The sequence below is a fragment of the Oncorhynchus tshawytscha genome, unplaced genomic scaffold (genome assembly GCF_018296145.1).
Source record: "Oncorhynchus tshawytscha isolate Ot180627B unplaced genomic scaffold, Otsh_v2.0 Un_contig_1534_pilon_pilon, whole genome shotgun sequence".
Lineage (NCBI taxonomy): Eukaryota > Metazoa > Chordata > Actinopteri > Salmoniformes > Salmonidae > Oncorhynchus > Oncorhynchus tshawytscha.
The window spans coordinates 2,501-14,145 of NW_024609417.1; the positions used below are offsets into that span (position 1 = coordinate 2,501).

The following is an 11,645-nucleotide window of genomic DNA, read 5'->3' on the forward strand; positions in this document are numbered from 1 at the left end:
CACTCTGCAGGACACACACACACACACTCTGCAGGACACACACACACACACTCTGCAGGACACACACACACACACACTCTGCAGGACACACACACACACACTCTGCAGGACACACACACACACACTCTGCAGGACACACACACACACACACACTCTGCAGGACACACACACACACACACTCTGCAGGACACACACACACACACACTCTGCAGGACACACACACACTCTGCAGGACACACACACACTCTGCAGGACACACACACACTCTGCAGGACACACACACACTCTGCAGGACACACACACACACACACTCTGCAGGACACACACACACACACACACACTCTGCAGGACACACACACACACTCTGCAGGACACACACACACACTCTGCAGGACACACACACACACTCTGCAGGACACACACACACTCTGCAGGACACACACACACACACTCTGCAGGACACACACACACACACACACTCTGCAGGACACACACACACACACACTCTGCAGGACACACACACACACACACACTCTGCAGGACACACACACACACACACACACACTCTGCAGGACACACACACACACACACACACACTCTGCAGGACACACACACACACACACACACACTCTGCAGGACACACACACACACTCTGCAGGACACACACACACACTCTGCAGGACACACACACACACTCTGCAGGACACACACACACTCTGCAGGACACACACACACTCTGCATGTTCTGGTTTACTGCAGGTCTCCTGGACTTGGGTTCCTTCCAAATACTAAGTGAAGACAACAGATGTAAATATTAACACTCAGGCCCTGTGTCTCTCAGACACATCTCTCCTTCTGCTGATCTAGCTATCTCCATTGGTAGGGCTGGATTTTATTCTCTCACACACACACCTGTCCGTTGTGGGGCCCAGTGACCAGCTGTAGGTTGCGTCCCTTCAGGTCAGTCACAGTGAAGGGCAGCTGGACCTTATCATCCTCATAACCTAGAGGGAGCGAGGGAAGCGAGAGAGAGGGGGAAGAAGAGAGAGAGAGGGGGAAGAAGAGAGAGAGAGGGGGGAAGAAGAGAGGGAGGGGGAAGAAGAGAGAGAGGGGGAAGAAGAGAGAGAGGGGGAAGAAGAGAGAGAGAGGGGGAAGAAGAGAGAGAGAGGGGAAGAAGAGAGAGAGGGGGAAGAAGAGAGAGAGGGGGAAGAAGAGAGAGAGGGGGAAGAAGAGAGAGAGGGGGAAGAAGAGAGAGAGGGGGAAGAAGAGAGAGAGGGGGAAGAAGAGAGAGAGGGGGAAGAAGAGAGAGAGGGGAAGAAGAGAGAGAGGGGGAAGAAGAGAGGGCGAGACAGAAATAAAGGGAGGAGTTTCAGCTTCCTATTTACATGACCAAGCACATTGTGTGTTACATGTTAAAACTTCTACAGTGTGTCTCACCTCCTGCATCCTGCTCTGGCGCCCCCGGCTGTGGCATGCGGTACTGCAAGCGGGTGTAGTTGACATATCCCGGCTCGCTGCAGCCTGCTTCCTGAGAAGAATGAGGAGTGGGGGTGGAAGAGGAGGAGGAGGCAGGAGACGTCACCGCACTACACTGAATAGAGTCCTCCTGCAAAGGTTGCAACAAGCTTTGGTTCCCAGCTGAAGTGGAAGTCTGTGGTGCGCTAGTCAGTTGATCCGTCTGTGCGTCTTCCCTCTGTTCACTGTCCCTCTCCACGCTCACCCCTTCTCTCTCAGTCACGACGGCCTCCTCTCCTACTTCGCTTCCCTCCGGTTTCCCTCTCCTCTCCCCTCCCTCGTTTTCTCTCCCTCCTCCCTGGGCACGTCTGAAGAGGTCGGCGGCGAACTCTCGCGCCCGGGCGGCAGCTTGTGATTGGCTAGGTGAAAGAGGGGCGGGGCTTGGTTTGGCGGTTAGCAGGCGGCTGTCGGGAGACCCGTGAGAGGAAGAGGATGAAGAGGGCGATGGAGGAGTTTGATGTTCTAAGGTGGGGGCTGTGGCTCTCTTTCTGAACAGGATCTGAGAGGAATGACCCTGCTCACCTGCTGACAACACAGGAGACGAGACTTAGTCATATCCCACAGGGGACTTAGTCATATCCCACAGGGGACTTAGTCATATCCCACAGGGGACTTAGTCATATCCCACAGGGGACTTAGTCATATCCCACAGGGGACTTAGTCATATCCCACAGGGGACTTAGTCATATCCCACAGGGGACTTAGTCATATCCCACAGGGGACTTAGTCATATCCCACAGGGGACTTAGTCATATCCCACAGGGGACTTAGTCATATCCCACAGGGGAAAGAAGAAAGAGGGAAAATGAACGAGACAGAAAGAGAGAAGGGAGAGAAATTAAACTGAACCAGAAAGGTGAAGTGTGTGTTTGCGTTGTCTCTACCTGGACAGAGGGACACAGAGCAGGCCACCAGGGAATAGGAGGTGTTGAGGAAGATCACCTGGTCTTTCTTCAGCTGGAAGGCAGGCTGGAAGGTGGGGAAGGGATAGACCACCTGGTACCGACTGTTCAACATATAACCATGTCCCAGACACTCTCCACTACCTAGAGAGAGAGAGACTGTTCAACATATAACCATGTCCCAGACACTCTCCACTACCTAGAGAGAGAGAGACTGTTCAACATATAACCATGTCCCAGACACTCTCCACTACCTAGAGAGAGAGACTGTTCAACATATAACCATGTCCCAGACACTCTCCACTACCTAGAGAGACTGTTCAACATATAGCCATGTTCCAGACACTCTCCACTACCTAGAGAGACTGTTCAACATATAGCCATGTTCCAGACACTCTCCACTACCTAGAGAGACTGTTCAACATATAGCCATGTTCCAGACACTCTCCACTACCTAGAGAGACTGTTCAACATATAGCCATGTTCCAGACACTCTCCACTACCTAGAGAGACTGTTCAACATATAGCCATGTTCCAGACACTCTCCACTACCTAGAGAGACTGTTCAACATATAGCCATGTTCCAGACACTCTCCACTACCTAGAGAGACTGTTCAACATATAGCCATGTTCCAGACACTCTCCACTACCTAGAGAGACTGTTCAACATATAGCCATGTTCCAGACACTCTCCACTACCTAGAGAGACTGTTCAACATATAGCCATGTCCCAGACACTCTCCACTACCTACAGAGAGAGAGAGAGAGAGACTGTTCAACATATAGCCATGTTCCAGACACTCTCCACTACCTAGAGAGAGAGAGAGAGAGAGACTGTTCAACATATAGCCATGTTCCAGACACTCTCCACTACCTAGAGAGAGAGAGACTGTTCAACATATAGCCATGTTCCCAGACACTCTCCACTACCTAGAGAGACTGTTCAACATATAACCATGTTCCAGACACTCTCCACTACCTAGAGAGACTGTTCAACATATAGCCATGTTCCAGACACTCTCCACTACCTAGAGAGAGAGAGAGAGAGACTGTTCAACATATAGCCATGTTCCCAGACACTCTCCACTACCTAGAGAGAGAGAGAGAGACTGTTCAACATATAGCCATGTTCCCAGACACTCTCCACTACCTAGAGAGAGAGAGAGAGAGACTGTTCAACATATAACCATGTCCCAGACACTCTCCACTACCTAGAGAGAGAGAGAGAGAGAGAGACTGTTCAACATATAACCATGTTCCAGACACTCTCCACTACCTAGAGAGACTGTTCAACATATAACCATGTCCCAGACACTCTCCACTACCTAGAGAGACTGTTCAACATAACCATGTCCCAGACACTCTCCACTACCTAGAGAGACTGTTCAACATATAACCATGTCCCAGACACTCTCCACTACCTAGAGAGACTGTTCAACATAACCATGTCCCAGACACTCTCCACTACCTAGAGAGACTGTTCAACATATAACCATGTTCCAGACACTCTCCACTACCTAGAGAGAGAGAGAGAGAGAGACTGTTCAACATATAGCCATGAGAGGAGAAACGTGTGTGTGTGTGTGTGTGTGTGTGTATGTATGTATATATACCTGTGGTATGGTAGAGGTGTTGGACAGCACTGAGAGCAGGGTCTGAGAGTGTGTATGTGTGTTTGATAGCTAGAGGAGAAACGTGCGTGTGTGTGTTTGTGCGTGCGTGTGTATGTATGTATACCTGTGGTATGGTAGAGGTGTTGGACAGCACTGAGAGCAGGGTCTGAGAGTGTGTATGTGTGTTGTGACGGCCCTGAATTTTTCTGAACCGTCTCAGTGCTTCTCCTTCCAATAGGGTGCTTTCCCTTTAATTCCCCATTAAATAGCCAGCATCAGCTGCGCAAAAGTGGAGTTTTGTGATGGAGACGTGACTGAGGTGTTCAACCCTCAGTCCCGAAGCTTCTCTATTCGGTTTGTTTTGTAGCCTAATAAGAGTTTACCCAGGATCCACTCTTTGCGTCCGTGGACTTACACCTCTCTGTTCTTCGTGGCCTTTCTCCGCTGGAGATCTGTTGGCGGATGGGATTGTCTGACCGACCGACCGACCACAACCTTTTTGTATACGGTATTTCATTTGTTTTGATGTGAGGTATACTGTGATTTATGTAGTTAGTTGTAGTTGAGGACTTAGTAAGAGTTGATAAGCTTTAAAGTTCTGTGGTAAAATAATTGTTGTATTGATTGTATGATTAATACTGGGTTTACGCTACACTGAATGAACGGACAAACATTGCGTGACAGAAGTCACTTGAGTTCCCTGAAGTCCTTTACCGGGCTGGACTCTTTTTAGGCCCGAGGTACAGGACATTTCTGGAGGAACCAGAACTCATTGTGATATTATTATATGTGTGTGTAATCATTGTTGTTGCTAATACAACCCACGCAAAAGAATATAGTTGTTTTTGATGTTCTTTCCAATGTTTTAAGGGTTTATGAAAAGTTTTCATAAATTAATTTCCATTAATTAAATAAATTTCCATCCTGACTTTTACATAAGTCCTTTGTATTGGTGTAGACTTGACGGACCAGATGGGACTCATTCCCTCCCAAACCAAAAGGAGAAACAAATGTTCTCTCTGGTAGGCACAACCTACCTGGCACCCCTATTAATAATAACCTCAAGTCAAAACCGTTACAGTGTGTATATGTATGTATGTATGTGTGTGTATGTGTGTGTGTGTATGTGTGTATGTGTGCGTGTACCTGTGCGTATGGTAGAGGTATTTGGAGGGCAGCATTGAGAGCAGGGTCTGAGAGGAGGCATGGAGGCGATGGTGATGTAGATATCTCTGTTGTTCTCATCACTCATCATCAGATTCATCAACACTGAGCTGGAGCTACGAGTACTGACACAGAGAGGGGGAGAGAGAAGAGTATGGGGGAGGGTGGGTAGAGTGTAGGGGTGTTGGAGGGAAAAGAGATGAGGGAGGGAGAGAGTATGGGGGAGGGTGGGTAGAGTGTAGGGGTGTTGGAAGGAAAAGAGAGATGAGGGAGGGAGAGAGTATGGGGGAGGGTGGGTAGAGTGTAGGGGTGTTGGAAGGAAAAGAGAGATGAGGGAGGGAGAGAAAGAGAGAACATGCAGAAATGTGCAGTCACTGATGTGATCACAGGCACCATCTCTACAAAGACCAAATGTACGCTGGCTTGATGTCTTACTTGAAGCCAAAGATGACGATCTTGGAGTGGTCGTTGGGCCACTCACACACTGTCAGGTAGAGATCACTGTAGATGTCCTCACCTGTAAACAGACGCACATGGTGCACCTGAGGGAGATGGAGAGAAGGATGAGAGAGAGGAGGTGGGTGGAGAGAGAGAGAGGAGGTGGGTGGATGGAGAGAGAGAGGAGGTGGGTGGAGAGAGAGGAGGTGGGTGGATGGAGAGAGAGGAGGTGGGTGGATGGAGAGAGAGGAGGTGGGTGGATAGAGAGAGAGGAGGTGGGTGGATAGAGAGAGAGGGGGTGGGTGGATAGAGAGAGAGAGGGGTGGGTGGATGGAGAGAGAGGAGGTGGGTGGAGAGAGAGAGGAGGTGGGTGGAGAGAGAGAGGAGGTGGGTGGAGAGAGAGAGGAGGTGGGTGGAGAGAGAGAGGAGGTGGGTGGAGAGAGAGAGGAGGTGGGTGGAGGGGAGAGGAGGTGGGTGGATGGAGAGGAGGTGGGTGGATGGAGAGGAGGTGGGTGGATAGAGAGGAGGTGGGTGGATGGAGAGGAGGTGGGTGGATGGAGAGGAGGTGGGTGGATGGAGAGGAGGTGGGTGGATGGAGAGGAGGTGGGTGGATGGAGAGGAGGTGGGTGGATGGAGAGGAGGTGGGTGGATGGAGAGGAGGTGGGTGGATGGAGAGGAGGTGGGTGGATGGAGAGGAGGTGGGTGGATGGAGAGGAGGTGGGTGGATGGAGAGGAGGTGGGTGGATGGAGAGGAGGTGGGTGGATGGAGAGGGAGGAGAGAGATTAAGAGATGATAAGTTTAAAAAAGGCACAATGGGACAACAGAATGATGAAAGAGGGATGAAATCATCTCCATCTCCTCTCCATTGTAGCTGGTGTAACTGTTCACAGGCCAATCAGCAACACATCATCCACCTCATTACTGCTATAAGGACTGGAGACCACTTCCAGTCAGTCCATGTACTGTAGTAGGTCTGCTCTACAGGCCCACATCCCTTCAGGCCACACGGACGGCACTGGAGATGGCTCCCAGTCGGTCCAACCTACCTGTTTGAGTCTGCTGTGTAGGTTGAACTCCCACCAGTAGAGGTGATAGGTGTAGAAGGAGAAGTCATCGTCCTCTCCACAGTCACTGGTGTAGGACAGCACGTAACGACCACACTTAGTGAACCCCAGGAAGATGTGTCTGGAACAAGAGAGAGGGAGGGGTGTGAGAGAGGGAGGGGTGTGAGAGAGGGAGGGGTGTAAGAGTGGGGACACCAAGGTGTGTGTGGAGATGATTTAATTGACTAGCTTAGTTGGCTCAATGTTGCTCAACATTTCTCTGGTTCGCTGACGGAGAATTCCATCCAGATGGCAAGATACTTAACAATGCTAACAATACTTGTTCCACCACACTTTTTCCCTCACCTCAAACTTTACAAATGACAGTTGTTTTTTCGGTTACAGTTCATGAAGTACGCTTCATCACCTTCTCACCCCGTCTCCGTGGTCAGGCTTCTCACCTAACCCCCCGTCCGTCCGTCCGTCGGTCTCCGTGGTCAGGCTTCTCACCTAACCCCCCCGTCCGTCCCCCCGTCTCCGTGGTCAGGCTTCTCACCTAACCCCCCGTCTCCGTGGTCAGGCTTCTCACCTAACCCCCCCCGTCTAACCCCCCCCGTGGTCAGGCCGTCTCTCAGGCCTAACCCCCCCGTCTCCGTGGTCAGGCTTCTCATCTCAACCCCCCGTCTCCGTGGTCAGGCTTCTCACCTACCTAACCCCCCCCCCGGCTCCGTGGTCAGGCTTCTCACCTAACCCCCCGGCTCCGTGGTCAGGCTTCTCACCTAACCCCCCCCCCCCCCCGGCTCCGTGGTCAGGCTTCTCACCTAACCCCCCCCGTGGTCAGGCTTCTCACCTAACCCCCCGCCGTGGTCAGGCTTCTCACCTAACCCCCCGCGGTCAGGCTTCTCACCTAACCCCCCCCCGTGGTCAGGCTTCTCACCTAACCCCCCGTGGTCTGGCTTCTCACCTAACCCCCCGTCTCCCCCCCGTGGTCGGGCTTCTCACCTAACCCCCCGTCTCCGTGGTCAGGCTTCTCACCTAACGTTACCTCTTCAGGCTTCTCCCCCGTCTCCGTGGTCAGGCTTCTCCCCTAACGTTACCTCTTCACCCCGTCTCCGTGGTCAGGCTTCTCACCTAACGTTACCTCTTCACCCCCGTCTCCGTGGTCAGGCTTCTCCCCTAACGTTACCTCTTCACCCCGTCTCCGTGGTCAGGCTTCTCACCTAACGTTACCTCTTCACCCCCCGTCTCCGTGGTCAGGCTTCTCACCTGACGTTACCTCTTCACCCCGTCTCCGTGGTCAGGCTTCTCCCCTAACGTTACCTCTTCACCCCGTCTCCGTGGTCAGGCTTCTCACCTAACGTTACCTCTTCACCCCCGTCTCCGTGGTCAGGCTTCTCCCCTGACGTTACCTCTTCACCCCCGTCTCCGTGGTCAGGCTTCTCCCCTAACGTTACCTCTTCGTTATCGTTCAGGGGACGCGCTGCTGTAAGTTAACTGGCAAACTGCCATTGCACTCTCCACTCTTCCCAGAGCGGCCGCTGATGCTGTAACTAGGAAATCGGTTGTTTCTTCTCACTTCGGTCTCAGCATTCTGTTACGTCAAGCCTTGGATTCAGCCAGTAATGATCGCAAACTGGCTCTAACCAGGATAGAAAGAGTGGGAGGCCCCGGTGCACAACTGAGCAAGAGGACAAGTACATTAGAGTGTCTAGTTTGAGAAACAGACACCTCACAAGTCCTCAACTGGCAGCTTCATTAAATAGTACCCACAAAACACCAGTCTCAACATCAACAGTGAAGAGGAGACTCCGGGATGCTGGCCTTCTAGGCAGAAATGTATAAGTGACCCCAAAGGTTTGAACTGTAGTGTATATATACACACACACAGTAACAGTCAAAGGTTTGGACACCTATTCATTCCAGGGTTTTTCTTTATTTTATTGTGGAATAATAGTGAAGACATCAAAACTATGAAATAACACATATGGAATCATCACCCCCAAAAAGTTAACAAATCAAAATATATTTTATATTTGAGATTCTTCAAAGTTGCCACCCTTTGCCTTGGTGACAGCTTTGCACACTTGACATTCTCTCAACCAGCTTCAATTAACAGGTGTGCCTTGTTAAGTTATTTTGTGGAATTTCTTTCCTTCTTAAAGTGTTTGATCCAATCAGTTGTGTTGTGACAAGGTAGGGGTGACATACAGAACATAACCCTATTTGGGAAAATAACAAGTCCATATTTTGGCAAGAACAGCTCAAATAAGCAAAGACAAATGACAATCCCATCATTCCTTTAAGACATGAAGGTCAGTCAATCTGGAAAATGTCAAGAAGTTTTGAAGTTTCTTCATGTGCAGTCGCAAAAACCATGAAGCACTATGATGAAACTGGCTCTCATGAGGACCGCCACAGGAAAGGACCTGAGTTACCTCTGCTGCACTATGATGAAACTGGCTCTCATGAGGACCGCCACAGGAAAGGACCTGAGTTACCTCTGCTGCACTATGATGAAACTGGCTCTCATGAGGACCGCCACAGGAAAGGACCTGAGTTACCTCTGCTGCACTATGATGAAACTGGCTCTCATGAGGACCGCCACAGGAAAGGACCTGAGTTCCCTCTGCTACAGAGGATAAGTTCATTAGAGTTAACTATCTCTCATGAGGACCGCCACAGGAAAGGAAGGACCTGAGTTCCCTCTGCTGCAGAGGATAAGTTAAATTGAGTTAACAGCCTCAGAAATTGCAGCCCAAATAATTGCTTCACAGAGTTCAAGTAACAGACATCTCAACATCAACTGTTCAGAGGAGACTGTGAATCAAGCCTTCATGGTTGAATAACTGCAAATAAACCACTAATAAAGGACACCAATAACAAGAGAATTGCTTGGGCCAAGAAACACGAGTAATGGACATTAGACCGGTAGAATCTGTCCTTTGGTCTGATGAGTCCAAATTTGAGATGTTTGGTTACAACCGCGGTGTCTTTGTGAGACACAGAGTAGGTGAACAGATGATCTCCATATGTGTGGTTCCCACTGTGAAACAGAGGTGGTGTTGTGATGGTGCTTTGCTGGTGACACTGTCTGTGATTTATTTAGAAGTCAAGGCACACTTAACTAGCAGGGCTACCACAGCATTCTGCAGAGATATGCCATGCCATCTGGTTTGCACTTAGTGGGACTATCATTTGTTTTTCCAACACAACAATGACCCAAAACACACCTTTAAGATGTGTTAGGGCTATTAGACCAAGAAGGAAAGTGATAGCATGCTGCATCAGATGACCTGGCCTCCACAATCACCCAACCCCAACCCAATTGAGATGGTTTGGGATGAGTTGGATGGCAGAGCGAAGGAAAAGCATCCAACAAGTGCTCAGCATATGTGGGAACTCCTTCGAGACTGTTGCTGGTTGAGAGAATGCCAAGCGTGTGCAAAGCTGTCACCAAGCAAAGGGTGGCTACTTTGAAGAATCTCAAATATTAGTTTTTTTTTAGTTACTATATGATTCTGTGTGTTATTTCATAGTTTTGATGTCTTCACTGTTATTCTACAATGTAGAAAACAGTACAAATAAAAACCTAACTTTTGACTGGTACTGTATATACATACACACAGTACCTGTGTAAAGTTCCACACCTACTCAAGTTTATTGTTGTCATTTTCACTATTTTCTACATTGTAGAAAGACACTCTTTCAAAACACTCACCCTGCTCTGAGGAACTCCTCGCTGACTATGTTCTTCAGGGGAACACAGACACGCGGTGGTAGTTTCCTGAACAAGCGCTGAGAATACTGGCCAGACAACTATAGGAGAGAGGACGTGGAAAGTTAGTGAAAAGTGGTCAACGTACCCAATAAATAACCTCCATTGAAACAGCTTGTTAGTCCAGGGGGTCGTATGTATAACCATCTCAGGGTAGTCGAGCGGATTTAGAATCACTGTTGCCTTTCAGATTTTGGGTAAGATTACTTGGACAGGAGGGACCTCAGATCAGCACCTACCCTGAGATGCTTGATACGTACAGCACTCGGATAAGGCTTGGTAGGAGTCCAGGAAACCAGTCTTAACCACTCTACCTACACACCCACCCAGCAGTGTTCTGTCATCCAGGTCTCTAGGGTGCACAATGCATGGTTTTGTTCTAAATCAACATTAACACCTGATTTAACTCGCTGATCAGCATCACCTTTAACGTTAGCTGAAACAGAAGGCCAGCAGTCCAAGACCATAATTAAAAAACATTGCAACAGAGGAATCATGCCGTGCAGTGATCTGAAATAGCCAGCGGCGACTACAAATGCAAAACTAGTAAATAGGCGCGTTAGTGAATGCGAAATAAACAGTTAACGTGGGCTAGCTGGCTTACTGCTCGGTTCAACAAACGTTAGCTAGCTAAGTGGCTTGGGATAGACGGTTAACTAGCTAGCAACATTTCCTCACACAATATAGCAACCAGCCTGTTAATTAACTTAGTTATCATAGATTGTAGCTAGGTTTTGGCAAAAGGTGGCTTGTTAACGAGTCAGCCTGCTAGCTAACGTTGGTGCTTAAAAACGCGTTAACTAGCTAGCATCCGCAGGGTCTGGCACTATCGAGACATTGACCCTGCGACTACACATTCTTCGTCAAAAGCCATGCTTGTGCCATTCTCTCGTCTAGTTTGTTGCATACCTTTCCACGGTTCAGAAGCTTGACGACATGTTCTTTGTGTTTTCTCTGCGTTTGTTTGTTACCGTCCTTTTCTGATTTCGAGCTGGGCGCCATTTTCCGCCGTAGTGTTCACTAAGCCCCGCCTACCTCCCGACCCATGGCCTTCCCATTGGTTCTCGATGACGGTGGGAGCAGTCCGATTGGCATCCATGAACGTAAATCAAAAACGAAAACATATCTCCCAGCATGTGATTGGTTATAGGATGAACAATATGATTGTTTTTGTCACAAATTAAGTTTGTAGTG

The 11,645-nt window shown here is 49.3% G+C and overlaps 1 protein-coding gene across 2 annotated transcripts in view; it reads right to left on the reverse strand.

The window, feature by feature from the left end:
- Positions 1–11,582, reverse strand: part of dcaf15 (DDB1 and CUL4 associated factor 15) — a gene marked incomplete at its 3' end in the record, with an annotated part of 12,446 nt that extends 864 nt beyond the window's left edge. The window contains 8 exon segments of one of the 2 annotated variants that reach the window (XM_042315213.1): positions 913–1,004; positions 1,438–2,037; positions 2,400–2,561; positions 5,177–5,319; positions 5,630–5,736; positions 6,680–6,818; positions 10,395–10,492; positions 11,361–11,582. In XM_042315213.1, the coding sequence (XP_042171147.1) occupies positions 913–1,004; positions 1,438–2,037; positions 2,400–2,561; positions 5,177–5,319; positions 5,630–5,736; positions 6,680–6,818; positions 10,395–10,492; positions 11,361–11,453 (1,434 nt within the window). 2 annotated transcript variants of the gene reach the window in all.
- Positions 11,583–11,645: the final 63 nt, after the last annotated feature.